At 54.7% G+C, this 17,887-nt stretch overlaps 1 protein-coding gene across 1 annotated transcript in view; it reads left to right on the top strand.

Annotated features, from left to right (window-relative positions):
• Scn5a (sodium voltage-gated channel alpha subunit 5) overlaps positions 1-17,887 on the top strand; it is an 81,984-nt gene that overhangs the window by 14,355 nt on the left and 49,742 nt on the right. The window contains 8 exon segments of the mRNA XM_028856395.1: positions 4,812-4,903; positions 8,259-8,489; positions 10,126-10,189; positions 11,244-11,385; positions 11,824-12,021; positions 13,067-13,246; positions 13,706-14,059; positions 17,581-17,713. Coding sequence (XP_028712228.1) covers positions 4,812-4,903; positions 8,259-8,489; positions 10,126-10,189; positions 11,244-11,385; positions 11,824-12,021; positions 13,067-13,246; positions 13,706-14,059; positions 17,581-17,713 — 1,394 coding nt within the window.

Genomic DNA, 17,887 nt, shown 5'->3' with positions numbered 1-17,887 from the left:
AAAAGGAGAGCAGAGGGTGAGATGGCTTAGTGATTAAGAACACTGGCTGTTCTTCCAGAAGACCTGGGTTCGATTCCCAGCACTCATAGTGGCTCACAGGTGTTTGTAACTCCAGTTCCAGGGGATCTGATGCCCTCTTCTGGCCTGTGTGGGCACATCAGGCACACATGTGGTACACAGATATACACAGAAGCAAAACACCCACATACGTAAAGGAGGGAACTGGCCAGCTGTGGGGAGGATGTCCAGGAGAGTGGTACCCAAAAGCCAGCAAGGAAGAAAACTCAGTGTAGAACATGCCAGGAGGAGGCTGGCAACAGTTATGACAGATGGGCAGATGGGCTGTTGGACTGTGAGTGGCCATTGGTGCCCCTGACGAGGGGTGGAGTGGGAGACTCTGCATCTGTGTAGAGAGGGTCTGGGGTGGGGAAGGAAGTGTGAAACACGGGTATGTGGTTCACGGAGTGCCTGTGAAACAAGACAGAAAATGGCGTGGCGGCCAGAGGGAAATGGGGGCCAAGGCAGGACTTTGAAAAAAGAGAGACTAATGGAGATGATCCTGAAGAGAAAGGACCTCTGGTGAGGTCGGGAGAGGGGCCGGCTGAGGAATTTCAGGAACCAAGTCCTTGAGCTTCCTGATCAAGTGGGAATCCGGGTGCTGAGAGGAGCATTGACCTTCAGCGCAGGAAGGCAGAGTTCTGGCCGGAGGTGGAGGCAGATTGATAGAGCTGATGAAGAGAGGAGAAGGATTTCTCATCTGATTGCCTCTATTTTCTGTGAAATAAGTCGGGATCATCAGTGAGAACCGAGTGGGGAGGCGGACCTGGGGTTTGAGAGGAGAACGTGTCATACTGGAGGGGCTTCACTGTGCTGTTTGGAGTGTGGTGGCAGGTTGGGCTCTGGTTCTGGGGTCTCTGTAGGATGCGGGGGTGACCAGCAATCCACGGAGCACAAAGAGCTTTAGACAAGACAGTGACCAACGTCCGCCTGGGCCTCCAACTTCCCCGTCCTGGAGCCTTTGGAGTTACCGAAAAGATGCTGCTGTACTCCAGGGAAAGCTTTCACCCAGGACCGGCTCACCCTGAGCTCAGCCCTGATGTCTAGAAGATGGTCTATGTGGCTTCATGTCCCTGGCAAGTCCTACAGGGTCCTGTCTTGGAGAATCCCTGTCTCCTTCTCCCATGGAATTCATGGCCAACCTCTCCTTCTACTAAAAGCCATGAAGAAAATGTGATGTGCTTCCTAATGAACCCAGCCACACCTGTGCCAAAACCAGGCACAACCGGGGAGCCAGACTTGATTCTTGGAAATCTGGCCATCTAGAGAAGTAGCCGGTCCGCTTCTGCCAGGACTGCATGGACTGCTGGAAGCTCTCTGTCACTAATCAAACCTGTCCCACAGCTTTGATTGATGTCCACTCTGCCTCCTGAAAGCCAACTAGTTCCCACCTGTGAGCTACAAACTGTGTGAAATGAGTCCACAGGATGATCAAAGGAGTCCTGGTGGTACAAAAGCTGAATGACGTGAAACTCAACATCCAAACCCCCCTTTTACCTTGGGGGAAACTGAGGCTCAGAGAGAACCTACCTACCCATAATGATAGAGTCAGCAGCTGTTCTGGGACTGAAAGTCGGTGTCTCAGCTCCTTGCCAGGGATGGATTGGAGACGTCCCTCCCCAGCTCACTCTCCTTACCAGGTTTCCCTCTGACACCCCATCCAGTTTAGAAGCGGGTGCAGGGGTGCTGGGAACCTCGTCAGGCTCAGGTCACAGTCCAGCATCCAGAGATTTTCATGTCCCCCCCCAAGCTGGGCATTACCTGCCAGTTAACAGCCTCCCACCTTCTGGGGTTGTTATGGAAACCAAACCTGGAGGGAAAGAGGGAGGGCACAGAGGAGGGGGCCAGTCGCCACAGGAGCTAACAGCGTGGGCTCCACTGTCTTAGATAGGGTGGGGCAGGAAGAAGGCCAGCATGTGCCGTTCCTTGGGGTTTCTCAGCCCCCAGACAGCCTCCTGTGTGCTGGGGCTGGCGGGTATGACAGTGCAGAATTCACACCCACCACCCTCTGCTCTTCTGTTGCCTACCGTTGGCCAGCCACTCAGCTAGCCAAGAGGTAGATTGGCCTAGGGGAGAGTTTTGCCCACCCTTTACCCATTCTCTCCTCGCCACTTAGGAGGCTGGCTGTCTGCTCTGAAAGGGCCTCCTTTGTTCTGCCACATTTGGGAGCTCCAGGAGAGGTCTGAGTGGAAACCTGGTATTCCTTTGGTGGGAGGTGGCCAGGTTCTATCTCAGGAGAGTGCAAACCGCCAGTAGCCACCTGTCACACTGTGTCCCCAGGCACCTGCCCTCACTCAGCTCAGGTTCCTCCTTCGAGACTTCCTCTAACCCCAGGCTGTCTTCCAGCCAAGTATCACCGGCATTTATGTCTCATTTCCAGCCGTATCATGGGGGCGAGCCTACCGGGGGACATAGCTGTGCCCCCCCCCCATGCTGTGCAGCCTGTCCGTGTCACCTGGGGGGTCCTGGCACCTTTGCACTCGGCACTCACTGCCCAACAGGCAGCCCTGTCTTCTTGGATCCTTGATCCCTGAGACATCAGCAGACAAACCAGGCCTTTCAGGGATAGGACGGATAAAGCAAGATGGTCGGCCCCTCTCCTTCTTATACACTAGCTCTGCTTCCTCCCTGTAACCAGGAGACATCGCCTTGAAAGTTCTGAGGGGAGGGGAGGAGACAAGGCCCAGGAGACCAGCGATGGGGGTTGGTTTCTTGAACATCTGAGCCATGTCTTCCATGGAATGGCAACATCAGCAATGTTTCAGGTTCAACTTCACAGCCCTGTGGCAGTCTATACAGAGACCAGGGAAGGGGAACTGGGGACAGAGGTCTGGGGGATCTGAGCCATCCAGGAGAAGGGAGGAACTCTAAGGATATAAAAGGGATAGTTTGTGTCAAATTAAACATCACATGGGCCAGAATGAGAGAGGTGATTTCTGCTTCCCAGTGGATGATGGAATGTTTGTGGCTGCTGCATTGGAATTTGTAAACTGAAACCAGTCTAGAGAACGGAATGGAAACTGTGCCACAGAAAAGACCTTGGGTAGCCAGAAGAAGGAAGGCATTGAGAATAATATGTGTCTAAGAAGGGAGCAGACACATCCACAGGACCCTGTGACGATGGATGGATCCCAAGAGTGAACAGAGCTAGACCAAGCTGGAGTCTTACCTGTAGACACCAACAGCTCCAGGAGAGATTCTGAAGTGTGGATTCTGCAAGTCTAGACCCTCAAGCACTGCAGGGCTGGTGACCTGACCTGACACCACCCAGACACCTGGCTAGACACACTTGGTTAAACATCAGACACCCCGAGTTCGACATCCTTTGTTAAACATCAGACACTTTCAGTTAAATGTCAGATGTCCTGGATGTGAGGCCTTTGGTTAAATATCACAGGTCATTTGTCACTGTCCCTATGGCCTTGGTCACATACTGTGCATTCACCTCTCCAATATCTCTGTGGTCATGTGACCTGCCCAGTTCATGCATGGCCTCATGTTCTGATTGGGCAGACCCCTGCCTTATGCAGACAGGTGCCTCCTGTGCCTCTGGAGGTCAGAGATAGACCACTGTCCAGGTTCAAGATGGGAGTCTCATAGCCATCCCGCCCTGCCAAGCATCCCTCAGACCATACAGGACAGAGCCTACGGAGACAGCCTCCCTTCCCTCTTCTGAAACACCTCCATCTCAGGAATGGTTCCCCCAGGAATCCTCATGCCGTTTCTTGTAACATCGCAATCCCTGATCATTCCCTGCACAGAGAGATCTATCCAGTGGCCTCAACCAGGACTTCAGAGTCAGCCAAGTAATGGTGATGACAGATGTTAGAAGGTGCCAAGAAACACTAGTGAGACCAGAAGCCCACACACTCCCAGCATTGCCTTATGGGACCATTTCCTTCTACATACTAATGTATCCCCAGCCTCAGACCTAGTCGTGGGGTTTTATGTTCTGTCCCCAGAGTAGCTACCTTCTAGTACCAGTTGATCTTGGGACCTTCATGGAGAAAGGCATCTGGGAGCTTGCTCTGCACATCTTTAAGACTCCTGGGCTGAAATCATGTGTCAAGAGGAAAGGCCAGGGGAGGACCCAAATCTGCCACCTCACCCCACAGTGGGCCGGGGGGGGGGGGGCGACTGCAGGAGAGGGGGAAGGGTGGACCGTGCAGGAGGAGGGAGAGGGAGGGGTGGGCACACTGCAGGGGAGGGGAGGGGAAGGAGGGGTGGACCCTGCAGGAAGAGGGGGAGGGAGGGGTGGGCACACTGCAGGGGGAGGGGAAGGAGGGGTGGACCCTGTAGGAAGAGGGGGAGGGAGGGGTGGACCCTGCAGGAGGAGGGAGAGGGAGGGGTGGGCACACTGCAGGGGGAGGGGGAGGGAGGGGTGGGCACGCTGCAGGGGGAGGGGGAGGGGAGGGCACGCTGCAGGAGGAGGGAGAGGGAGGGGAGGGCACACTGCAGGAGGAGGAGGGGAGGGGAGGGCACGCTGCTCTCTGCTTCGTAACTCGCCGTAACTGTGGTTTGGTCCCACAGGTATGTATCAGAAAATATAAAGCTAGGCAATTTGTCGGCTCTTCGAACTTTCAGAGTCCTGAGAGCTCTGAAAACTATTTCGGTCATTCCAGGTAAGAGCAGGGTTGCCTACCAACCTCAGCCACAAGTGACTCTCTCTTTGTCTCCCACCCCTCCCTCTTCCTGTGACTGTGTCTCCTCTTGTGTGCTGTCACTGTGTCCTGTGTGAATCTCCCTTGTTACAGATACACAACTGAATTTGTGGACCTGGGCAATGTCTCTGCCTTACGCACCTTCCGAGTCCTCCGGGCCCTGAAAACTATATCAGTCATTTCAGGTGAAAAAATCAGGTTAAACGCCAAGGCTAGAGGGACATGCCTGGGCCTTTCCAGCTACCTGGGAGCCATGGCTGCCCCCTGGAAGGCCCTTCAGATGTGCCTGTCGCCAGAATACCTTTCCCAGAGGTCGAGGCAGTGGGAGAATCTCCCTGGAACTTCAGAATGGGCTCTGGGCTGTCCACCCCAGCCAAGCCCACTCTCAGGCACCAGGAGCCCAGAACAAGATGTGACTGATCCCCAGTTCTTCCCAAAATACTAATTGTTTCTCCAAACTGAACCCAGCTGCTTTCCTAGTGAAAAGCCGGGACAGGCATTACGAGAAGCCGGAAAGGATCGTGTCTGAGGGACTCGGCACACCCCGGCAGTCTTTTGTGACTGAGTGCCAGATCCCAGCCTAATGTGACACATGGAAGCCTCGGCCCCCATCTTGTGACACAAAGTGTACTCTGTGGACAGGCATCATCGGGCCTTGGCGTCTACCAGCCCTCGGCGCATGGCGCAGTAGAGGTTTAGCGCACAGTGCATGGTAGCCTCGGGAAGAAATCCTCCTCGACAGATGTTGGCAACTATCCCCGGGATATCTAAGCCTAGACAGCGCCAGCAGTCGCTGGTCCACTTGCCCACACGGGAAAGTACCCAGAAGCCCGTTCGTGTGCAGAGTGGGTGCCCACTCACCGTGACCCCTGGAGTCTCTCCCCTCCCCCCATTTAATTCCCTCTCCCCAGGTTAGCATGAGCTCAAACCGTTTTTATGGACTTGTTCTGGAGGAGCAGTGACCAGAGCCTAGGAGTCCCTGTGAACGCTCAGAGTAGCCGAGGAGGTGGCTCATGGGTGACGTTCTTGCTGCACAACCTTGAGGGCCTGAGCTCAGACGCCCAGAAGCCACATTTAAAAAGCTGGTCATGGTGGCATGTGCCTGTGATCTCAGGCTGGGGGGCGAGGTCGGTGGATCCTGGGGACTCACCAGCCGCCAGTCTAGCAGAAACGGTGAGCTTTAGGTTCCATAAGAGACTGTCACAAAAATAAGGCGTGGTGCGATGGGGGAGGGCGCCAGACTGCCCCTACATCCGTAGGTGCCTCAGAATAGACCAGTGATTGCCTCTACTCCTAGAGGACAGTGTTGGTGACTTCAGTGCCTACTGCTGCGCTCGAGGCATGAGAAGCCCAGCTCTGAATTCACATCAGAAAACCAGAGACCCCTGGTCATGGTAATTTTATGAGCATAACTCCTGACCATCTTGTGTTTAGACTATGTCTCCAAATGTGTCTCCTGGGCTCTGAACCCACTTAGTATGTGAACAGGAAGGACCACATCTTCCCAATGTCTGCACTAGTGTCCCCAACCCTGCCATGACTGGGCAACCCCCCAGGGACTCCTGTGAAAGCAAATGTCACCAGCTGAGTGTAGGTCTGCAGTCTCGGCTGTTTGGGAGACTGAGACAGGAGACAGGGCCTGCCTTAGCTATGGAATGAGTTCAAGACCAGACTAGGATCTTGTCTCAAAATTTTAAAATAAATGAAAGAACTGAGGACACATGGGGCTGGAGGGATGGCTCAGCAGTTAAGAGCACTGGCTGCTTTTCCAGAGGTCCTGAGTTCAACTCCCAGCAACCACATGGTGGCTCACAACCATCTATAGTTTAAAAAAGAAGAAGAATTGGGGATACAGATAGGTATAGAAGGTTTGCTTAGGGCATCCAAGACCCCGGAGTTCAATTCCCTAGTACTACAGAAAGACATAAGGTAAAGAGAAATATTAACAAGTCTTCTGAAGCCTCCAGCAGCTAAGCGAGGCAGCACAAAGCAGTCCCCAAAGTGGCCGTAGAAAGTGGTGTTTGCAACCTGACGGGATGCTGCCTACAGAAGGGTCCCCAGGGCTGCGTCCTAAAGAACCTCAGAGTTCCCTGGGCCTCTCTCTCCTCTCAAAACCCAGGAGTGAAGTCAAAGCAGCCCGACTCCAAACTCCTGCAGCGGGTTTGAAACCATTCTTGACATAAGTGAACTGTGTCTTTGTTAGGAGGGAAGGTTTTAAGGGGTGGATGACCTTTCCTGCTTTGCCAGCCTTGAATAGATTATTCGGGGCCCAAGATCCTTTAGCCTGACTGTTGAGGTACAGTCCAAGGTGGGCATCCAAGCTATAACCACCATCCCTGTCATGTACCCCTGAAATGAAGCCGTCTCCAAGCTAGAGGGCCAGAACCAAACGTGTGTCTCCCAGTAGGTCCTCAGAGTTCTGAACTGTAAAGGACACGTGGATCCCTGCCCCTCCCCCGCCCACCGGGCGGTTGCCAACATGTGCCAGGATGATTTCCATAGAGTGCCGAGTGCCGGGACAGCAGTGATGGTGCCGTGGTGATGAGGCTGTCCCCTTCCCTCTCTCGTCTGCCCATCACTGCTTCTCTGTCTCTGGGCCGTGGACACGATAGTCACAGTGCTCCTAACACTTTAACAGGCTGGACCACGGATGGATGGAGCTTAACCTGAGATCTGGCCGCTTTGGGGGTGGGGGCCGGGGCCCTGCTGCTGCAGGGGAGCCCCTTGCTCCTGACGCTCCGCTCGCACTTGCCCTAGGACATAGCCGAGGGTCAGACGGGATGTGTGCACACACGCTTTTTTGTCACTACGCTGTATGGCGCTGGCTTCTTCAGGGAGTTGCTCTCTGCAGCTAGCAGATACCAGCCACTCCACTTTGGGGAAATGGGGGCGATGGAGAGGACCCCAAGAGTCAGGGCAGATGAAGAAGAGAGGCGTGCCTCAACCTAGCCCCTGCCCATAACCTTCCCCAAAGATGGTTCCAAACCCAGAGCATCACCCCACCCATTTAGGACATCACCTCACCTTGCCAAACCTTCCTCCAGAGCCCTGCATCCATCCTGTACACTAACCACTCAGCCCCAGCCAGACCCTGGCTTTCCTTCGAATCACTGAAATTCCCTGTGTCCAAGACAGCTGCCCCCAACAGTAGAGCAGGAAGACCCCCTACCAGGAGCAGCTGTGTCTACCATTTCCAGATCAAACTGAGGTCCTGCGTTGGCTCCAAATGGGTCTGGACTTCAGCCTCCTTTGCTGTGAGCTATGTTGAAAGGGCCAGACCTGGTATACCTTGGGACCAGCCAGAGTGGGCCTTAAGACACTTTCCACACTGTTTCATATGTTGAGCTGGTGGAGACTAAAGAGTTTCAAACCCTTCTGAAAAAGCCCAGAAAGCCTCCTTCACTGCGTCCCTGGCTGTGGTTGCCATCCCTGTCCCAGCCCCGTCAGCGCAGGACTCAGGATTCTCAGTGTCCTACAGGCCCAGCTCCACCCAGAGGATCGTAGAGCAGAGTGTCTGTGGGTGACCATCTCACTTTACAGGCCTGAAGACAATCGTGGGAGCCCTGATCCAGTCTGTGAAGAAACTGGCTGATGTGATGGTCCTCACCGTCTTCTGCCTCAGCGTCTTTGCCCTCATTGGCCTGCAGCTCTTCATGGGCAACCTGAGGCACAAGTGTGTGCGCAACTTTACTGAGCTCAATGGCACCAATGGTTCTGTGGAGTTTGACGGCCAGGTCTGGGCCTCTCTGGACCTCTACCTCAATGACCCAGGTATGGACTCAACCGTGCCTTAGGAGAGGGTGCTGGGAGACCATTAAAGCTGGGCATCTTCCACCCAGGCTTCCGGTGGGTGGGCAGGCCTCCGGGACCACCCAACCATTGCTGGGACTCAAGAGCCAGCTGGAGGTCAGAAGCAGGCCCCCAGGCTAGCTGGAGGGACGGTGTTTGAAGGATAGATAGCTTGTGGGGTAGGGACATGGTTCAGTCAGTCAAGTGCTTGCCACAAGCATGAAGACCTGAGTTCAAATCCCAACACCTGGATTAAAAGCCACATGTGATACCGTGAACCTGTAAACCCAGCACTGAGCAGGTGGAGACAGGAGAGTCACTGAGGCTTGCTGGCCAGCCAGACTATCCAAATCAGCAAGCTCCAGGTTCAAGGAATAGCTATGTCTCAAAAAAGTGACAAAATGAAAAACAAGGAAGACACCTGACACTCAAGAGTGTGTGCGTGTATACACGCACACACGCACACGCACGCACGCACGCACACACGCACGCACACACGCTCCTGTATAGTGTGGGGACAGGCTGAGTCCAGAATGCTGGCAATGGTGAGGAGACCAGCCTTCCTGGACTCTTGGGAAGCTTGAGTGGTACCACACTTGGTTAAGAGCTTTCCACTCAGTGCCCTCGCCGGGTGTCCAGGCTGCCACTCCAATGTACACACCCGAAGGCCCTTCAAGAAGGTTGTGACAGACTGACTTGTGCGGTTGTGCACATCCTTCATTTCAGCATCTCCAGGCTGCTGGGCACCGCCTCTTTCAATAAGCACTGTCTAGATCAAAGGTAGATGCTGAGGCCAGGCCAGATGCCAGGCCCCAAGGACGCAGAGGGCTGTCCTGAAGATAGGGCCTCTTAAATACAAGCGCTAGCACCCCACTGGAAAACAAGCAGACAGAAGACTCAGTGAGTGGATGTGGGTATGGTCCTATTGTGGCCTCGCAGACATGAATGGCACCAAACTTCAGCATACACCAGAGTGACCTGGAAGGTTCCAGAAAGCGCAGACTACAGGCCCTGGCCTGCTCCTGAGTCAAGTGTGGCTGGTGTTGAAGAAGCTATAGCCCAACCCATTCCCAGACAGTTACTGGTCAGGCCCACACTTAGAGAAATGCTTCCCGAGACAAAGGTGGGTCGTGGTGACTGATGGGAGATGGCAGGGCAGGCGGCCTGTGCCTCACCTGGTATGGACCCAGCCCCATCTGAACATAGTGTTGCCATGGTGATCGGCAGGCATCTCTTCTACCAGTTTCTGTTGTGGCAGTGGGCCACACGATGACCCAGCAGCCAGCTTGGAACTCTGCCCAGACCCTTGCCTCCTGGCTCAGGGCCTCTCTTGGCCCTGGCTACCCCCTGAGTGGTTTGGAGCAGGGTACAGAAGCTGCCTCTCGGGACAGCTGAGCCTGCCCAGGGCTTCCTGTGTTTTCAGGAGTGGCGGTGAGTGGGCAGGATGAGAGAGAAGCAGGGCCACTGAGTCCTGGCCCGGCATAGGGGTGAGGACAAGGACAGTGGCAGACGAGGGTCGGAAAGTGTGACTGGCAGTGTCTTTCCCAAACCCCGTGTGAGGCGGCCCCCCCAGAGTCGGGGTTACCCCTGCCGCTCACACCCAGGTTTCTCCTTGCAGACAATTACCTGCTCAAGAATGGCACCACGGATGTGTTACTGTGTGGGAACAGCTCTGACGCCGGGTAGGTGGCACTCTCCTCCCGGCGGCTTTCGGCATCTTCCGGCTGCTCCATCTGCTGACACCCCAGCCCTAAGACAGTGACACCCTCCCTAGTCTTCCTTCCTGAAGCTTCCGTACCCCTCCCTTGCCACAGGAGATCACTGGTAAGAGACCAGATCTGAAGGGAGGAGCAGGAGAGCCCTAGAGAGGGGCTGGGATAAGGAGGCCTCCCAGGGTACCTTGCAGTATCCGAGCTACTTTGACTCCATCTCGGCTGCTCTGCCCTTCGGGGTGAGTGTGGCCTCAGTCTAGCAGCCTGGCTCTGGTGCCTTGACATTTCCTGTCTCCAGGGACAATTTCCAGGGCTCTGTGTACATTGTAGTCTGGGACAGGTGAGGGTTCAGAGGCTCACCACGTGAGGGGTTGCTTCTGCCGTGAGATTCTGGGGCTCATGTTTGCTGTCTCCTTCCATCGTGAGAGAGATGTCTGGGTGTCTTGGTGTGAGGCACAGCTGCCCTTAGGAATATCCTGGCACTTGCCAAATTTCTCCCACCATAGTTCTGTGTGTGTGTGTGTGTGTGTGTGTGTGTGTGTGCGGCGCGTGCGCGTGCGCGCGCGCATGCATGTATTAAACAGGCGCTTTTCCAGATGCAACCCAGCCCAGCCCTTCACCCAGTGACCCTGTCTCTGCCCACAGTCAGCCAAACCTTGCTGCTGCTCTCCTCCCTCTGGGGCTCCCCCTGTGTTCAGCTCCCCAGGGACTGGACAAGCCAAGGAAGGGACTTGTGCTTCCTCCCTAGGAGGAGGCAATGGTGGCAAGAGCAGCAGCTGCCGGGAAGGGTGTGTCATGTGGGCAGAAGGACCCAGATGTGGGCCTTAGAGATTCCAAGTAGGTCTAGGAGAGAGGAAGATGGCAGCCTGGCCCACCGTGAACATGGCAAGAATGAGATCATGGAGACAGACCAAGAAGCCTGGTGACAGTCTCAGAGCATTTGGGCACAGGCTGGGCCATGGCCCAGGGAAATGAGCTAGGGCCCCTCACTGCATGGGACAAGAGTGTCTATGTCTGGCTACAGGACATGCCCCGAGGGCTACCGGTGCCTGAAGGCAGGTGAGAACCCAGACCATGGCTACACCAGCTTCGACTCCTTCGCCTGGGCCTTCCTCGCGCTCTTCCGCCTGATGACACAGGATTGCTGGGAACGCCTATACCAGCAGGTGCCCGCGGGGGTGGCTGGGCCGGCAGCGGGATGCTGGGCATGGACTCCAGGTCAGGCTGCACAAATGGCTGGCCAGCAGCGTCCCCGGTAGCTTTCCACTGGTGAGAGTTACAGAGGAGGCGGGGGGCGGGGGGAGGGCTCAGTTGCAGTCCCTTTCTAGAGGATGCTCGGCTCTGTGGGTGAGATTTTCCTCCACCCTGTATGGCGGAACATTCTCTTTTGATACAACATTCTCCCCATTAGGTGAGACACCCGCCTCCTTCTAAGTGGGACACTCTCCTGTGGGTTAGCACGTGACCTACTCCAGGGGAGACATGCTTTCCTCCACCTGCAGGCTTAGGACACGGAGCCCCTGGCACAGCCAGACGGTGACTTAGACATGCCGTGACTCAGGAGGAGCCCCAGTGAGGGTGACTTCTGGCCCTTGCTCTTGCAGACCCTGAGGTCCGCAGGGAAGATCTACATGATTTTCTTCATGCTTGTCATCTTTCTGGGCTCCTTTTACCTGGTGAACTTGATCCTGGCCGTGGTGGCCATGGCCTATGAGGAGCAAAACCAAGCCACCATTGCTGAGACGGAGGAGAAGGAGAAACGCTTCCAAGAGGCCATGGAGATGCTCAAGAAAGAGCATGAGGTGAGTGACCAGTGCCTGGAGGAGCGGTGCATACTGGGTAAGGCCAGCAGGTGGGACATAATGGGTGGAAGGCCGTACTTAACTGGGCAAGGTGGACCTGTTGGTATACACTGGGTAAAATTGTTCCCTGTGACCATGTTTTCTAGGTAGTACAAGCTGGATGCCTTGATGGCTTCTCGGTAAATGTGGCCTCTGTGGGCACCGCACATGCCTGGTACAAGGTCCGTGCCCACAGATAGAGTTTACTCTGGTCAAGGGATTCTTTCTGATGAGCTAGTGAAAAGGCCAAGGTTGAGCCCTGGTCGTTCTTCCCGGCTGCCCACACTCAGCTTCCCCGTGGTAGCTGTAGGAAGCTGTTGGAAACCGCAGTGAAGGGGCCAGGGAAATGGCTCCCCTGTGCAAGCACTTACCACACAAGCATGAGGATCTGAATTCAGTCCCTGAACCCCCATCAAAAAGCAGTGTGTGGCTTATAGCCCTATCACTGGGGAGGTGGAGACAGGCAGAGCCCTGGGGCTCACTGGTGGCCAGCCGAGACTAAATCAATGAGTCCTGGGTCCCAATGGGAGATGTCTCAAAAATGAAGATGGATGACCCTGAGGAATGGCACCCGAGGCCCACCTCTGACATGTACATACATACACAGGTTCACTCACACAGAAAAGAACTAGAAAAAAGAGCCAGTTTGGAGGCATTTGTTTGTGCTCACTACCCCATGATCCCTCCAGTGTCCTTCTGACCGGGTGAACCTTCAGGAGATCGCCTGACATTTCATCCTGCTCTTTCCTCTGTCCACCAACACCCCTCCCTCAACTGCCCCACACCCTACTTAGCTGCTTACTCTCCCTTCCAGGTTCTTGATCTTTCTCAAGGCATTGTGGATCTGCCTGGGATGACTTCCATGGCATCCCCAGTCTGAGTCAAGTGTGGGAGTCTCCTTAGTGATCGGGCCACCAAACCACTGAGAGATACATCGCTTGCCTAAGCCTTCAGCTCCCCTAGGATTCTCCATGATCAAAACACCCTTTCTTCCATCTTTTTCCAGGCCCTCACCATCAGGGCTGTGGATACTGTGTCCCGTAGCTCCTTGGAGATGTCCCCTTTGGCCCCAGTAACCAACCAGGAGAGAAGGAGCAAGAGGAGGAAACGGCTGTCTTCCGGGACAGAGGACGGTGGGGAAGACAGACTCCCCAAGTCTGACTCAGAAGATGGCCCCAGAGCACTGGTAATCCCGATGTGGTTCTGGCCCTTGCAAAGCCCATCATGGTGGGCCACTGGCGTGGTCACAGCCCCGAGCTTGGTCTCTAAGAAAGGCATCCTCGAACCCCTCCCAGCCCTTCCAGTTTCCCAAAGTCATTCTTAAAGTGGAGGAGAGCCAGGGTGTGGTTCGCATGTTAACGATGCCTCCTGCCTGGAGCTAGTCAAGTATGGGGACTGGGAGCCTTGTGTGGGTCCTCTCTCTTGCTGCCTAGGCTCGTCCCCCCTCCAGACCCAGAGATGCAGACATGAAGTGAGTAGAGACCCTGACAGTGCAGAAGATACTCCCACCCCTCCCTTCTCAGGCCACCCGCTCCCCTGTGGCCAGCATCAGTGCTTAGGAATCTGAGCAGGGCTGACACCATGAGAGTTAGGGGGACACACAGGCAGAGCCGTGTGGGTTACAGTACCCTCCCTGTGCCCTCAGAACCGGCTCAGCCGGACGTCCATGAAGGCCCGCTCCAGCCGAGGGAGCATCTTCACCTTCCGAAGACGGGACCAGGGCTCCGAGGCCGACTTCGCAGATGACGAGAACAGCACTGCCGGGGAGAGTGAGAGCCACCGCACGTCGCTGCTGGTGCCCTGGCCCCTGCGCCGTCCCAGTGCCCAGGGAGCGCCCAGCCCTGGGACCCCCGCTCCTGCTCATGTCCTCAATGGCAAAAGAAACAGCACCGTGGACTGCAACGGGGTAGTTTCTTTGTTGGGGGCAGGTGACGCAGAGGCCACCTCCCCAGGGAGCCACCTCCTCCGCCCTGTGGTGCTGGAACGAGCCCCAGACACGGTGAGCCCACCCCTGGCCTACAGGCCCAGATCTGTCGCCCAAACTGGCGATGAGTACCAGGTTCAAAACTACTTGTTAAATGTTGATCAAACACCTACCGCGTGCCCCACTCCCAGAACATCTCTCCCCTCATAGTTTCTATGTCAACAAGGTAGGCAGACAAGTCGAAAGGGAGGGAGAGAGGGAAGGAAGAAGGAAAAATGTATATGTAAGCATGCATGGTGATGTAGTGACGAGCATGCATGGTGATGTAGTGACGAGGGAGTCACACAGTTCACACGTGATGAAGTATCAGTTCCAAGATGCCACGATAGACCTAGACCAGTGTCCCAGAGACCGTGTGCGGTATCGAGCGCCTTCTGGATGTCAGGAAGGAGCAAACTGGGCTAGATGGCAAAGGGGTTCTCGGAGTATTCTAGACAACAGTTATTCAGTAAGTAAGAAGTAGTCATTGAGTAGTACTTTACTGACTTGTAACTCAGTGCCAGCCAAGGGAGTAAGTGTTGGGAATGGGGAGCAGGCAGAGGAGAGAGGAACCCCAACACACTTGCTAGGAGGCATTTAAGTAGTGACTACAAGAAGAAGAGCTGGGTTGCCTTCTACTGCAGGGAGGGCTGGTGGCCTGAGTGGTTAGTGCCCACGCTCTCGACATTAACCTGGGTTTGGATTCCGGATTGCAGCTTACCAGCTGGGTGGCTGTTAGCAAGCCTTTTTACTCATCTGCACCTCAAGGGTCTCATCTGTACAGTGGGTGAAAAATACCCACTTTGAGACCATTGGGACTGTGGAAGTGGCTAGTGTGGACGGGATTAAAGGCATACAGGACATGGTTGACACTGTTAAAATGTCGTAGTACCATGCTATCAATACCAAAGTGTGTCACAGACAGCAAGATTGCCGACTGCCTGGAGAAGAGCCTGTCTGGCATGTGGCACCGTGAGGTCAGTGTGACTGAAAGAGGGATCGGATGTTTAGAACCGTCGTCAGCAAGGTGCTCATCACAAGAGGCCTGTCAGTGGCACACTGGAGCCCGCCCGGTGGGCCACGGGTATTGTGCTGACCCCTGCAACTCCACAGACAGGGCCTGAACAGCCCGCTCAGGAAAGGGCCGAAGTGCGGCTTACACGCGTACAGGACAGAGGACAGCAACCACTGGGTGATGCGATCTGGTCAGGACGGTGGGGGTGGGGGGGACATGGCCTCTAGCTGTGGGACTTTATATGGTTAATCATCTGTAGCCTCAATTTCCTGCAGTGGAGATCAGATTAAACATGTACGTCAGCAGGTGGTAGGACCAAGAGAGTTGAAACAGGTCCAGGGCTTAGCCAGACCTCGCCTCGTGAGCATGTTACTATGTGTTGTTGACGTGAGTGAGCAAAGGCTTCTGGGATGCACTGCCAAGTGTCAAGTGCTGCGTCCTGTATGAGGAAGTGAAGGAGGGGAACTTCAAGGCCCAGAGGGGCTCAGAGCCATCTGTGTCCTTCAGGGCCCATCACCTGGAGGGTGGGTATCTGGCTTCCAGGAGCCCTGAGCAGGCAGGCCGGCTCTGGAGCCCCAGCCTCAGGCAGGCAGAGCTCCGCGGCCAGGATCACTAATAGAATTTCCTAATCCCATTAGGGAGCAAATCACCTCATTGTACTGCACATGTCGGGAGGAATCCAAGTTCACACACTTCATTACCGGGAACTCTGACTTCCCCCATTCTCACTTCTGCAGGGCCCATTTGTAACTTTAAAGGGATTAGCAGGCCAAGACGGAGTCGTTTGTAAGGTTAAAGGAATTAGCGACCAAGATGGAGACATTTGAAAAGTCAAAGAGATTAGCAGGCAGAAGCCCCTGGGAGTGCCTTCCCACTCCTGGCCGTCCCCAGCGAGCCCAGTTCTGGTCTGCAAACAGAGCCCTGCGTGGGGTACAGAGGGCTCCAGCGGCATGGGGGAGCAGGAGGAGCCCTCTCTGGTTCAGCCCAGAGAGTGCCTGCCTGCCAGCTGCTGCCACCAGACAGCCCAGAGTCCTGCGTCCAGTCTCTACCTGCAAGTGGTTATTGAAGGCAACCCAGGAAAGTCCAAAACGTGAACAGGGACCTGCCTGTCCCTTTCCGCTCTGCCCAGTTCCACAAGTACCAGCACTTTTTAACGGTTGGGCATATACCCCAGATCTTTGTCTTGTTTTTACATCTAACTCTCTGTCTTGGAGATGTTCCCATGGGCGTGTGCCCAGGTCGGCTTCTCATTGTTGTCTGTATCAGAGTTCAGGGTTGGGCGGTGGCCATGACTGATTTTAATAATCTTCCTGTTGGCTGGTTGTTTTGTTTTGGTGTTAGGAACAGTGCCGCAGTGTACATCATTTCTCTGCAGTTTTGGTGGGCATGTGAAAGTATTTATGAAGGTAGATTACAAGACAGGGATTCTCAGGACCCTTTAAAAATGTGTAGGTAGCAGCCGAAGAGATGGCTCCGTGGTTATGACTGCTCTTCCAAGGGACCAGCATACCATGTGGATTCCCAGAAACCACGCGGAGGCTCACAGCTCTCTGTAACTCCAGTTCCGGGGCACCCAATGTCCTCTTCTAATGTTCATGGGCACCAGGCACCCACATGGTGCACAGGCATATACATGCGGGCAAAACACTTATACATGTAAAATAAATAATAATCATTAAAAATTAAAATTTCCTAAGTCGGTAGAGCCACACTTCCTGCAGGTGACATGGCCTGCCACCAGCATCAGCCTGCTGTTTTTGTGTTTCTGTGAATGTCATCCTAGAGTACGTTAGGTGTTTTGTTTTTTTTTCAGCCTCTTTCTGCCTTTAGCTATAGAGAGCTTTAATTAAGATCATGTGTGCGTGTGCTCAAATATGTGGCAGCCTCTGGCCCTGGAAGGGCCCGTATGGCATATGTACACTGAGAACACGGAAGGAGATGATGGTAGGCAAGAGGAACAAGGATCGGGGAGTTGTTAGCTGGAGCAGGGTTGGTTCTCCAAGTCCTGCGTTCGGTGTCCCATCAAGCCCTCCATCCTTGGTGACAGTGGTTAGCGTGCTCGCCTAGCGTGCACGAAGCCCCGGGTTTCATCCCCAGCACAGCATGAACTAGACGTGAGGTAGACACCTGCAACCCCAGCAGCACTTGGGAGATAAGGGCAGAAGGATCAAGGAGTTCAAGGACATCCTCAGCTATGTGTCAAGTTCAAGGCCAGCCTGGGCTATGTGAGACCCTGTCTCAAAAAAAAAGGGGGGGGGGATAGTAGATGGTTAAACAGGTAAAGGTAATAGTTACCAGCCTTTACGGCCTGAGCCCAGTCCTCAAGACCCACTGGCAGAAGGAACGAACTGACTCCTGCTCTTTGTCCTCCGACCGCCCTGTGTGCAAACACCCACACAAATAAGTCAATAAATAAATAAGTAAATGCAATTTTAAAATGAAAAGAACAAAACACAAAAGCAAGACTTCCACTCTGCCTTCCTGAGTTGTCCCCAGCCTGAGCGCCCTCCCAGGCTGATGCATGTCTCCTGGTTGCTCACAGACCACGCCATCAGAGGAGCCAGGTGGGCCCCAGATGCTGACCCCGCAGGCTCCATGTGCAGATGGTTTTGAGGAGCCTGGCGCACGGCAGCGGGCACTCAGTGCTGTCAGCGTCCTCACTAGCGCCCTGGAAGGTCAGTGTCCTGGTGTTCTCTAAACATCCCCACTTTCCCAGCCTTAACTCCATTCCAGCCTCAGCGTCTTCTGTCTGCCCCCACCCTCGGACCCTGGACCTCCCCCAGATGTCTCTTCTGTCTGTCCCTACCCTTGAACCCCATACCTCCCCTAGGTATCTCTTCTGTCTTCCC

The sequence above is a fragment of the Peromyscus leucopus genome, chromosome 7 (genome assembly GCF_004664715.2).
Source record: "Peromyscus leucopus breed LL Stock chromosome 7, UCI_PerLeu_2.1, whole genome shotgun sequence".
Taxonomy (NCBI): Eukaryota; Metazoa; Chordata; class Mammalia; order Rodentia; family Cricetidae; genus Peromyscus; species Peromyscus leucopus.
This window is presented reverse-complemented; position numbering and strand designations above follow the sequence as displayed.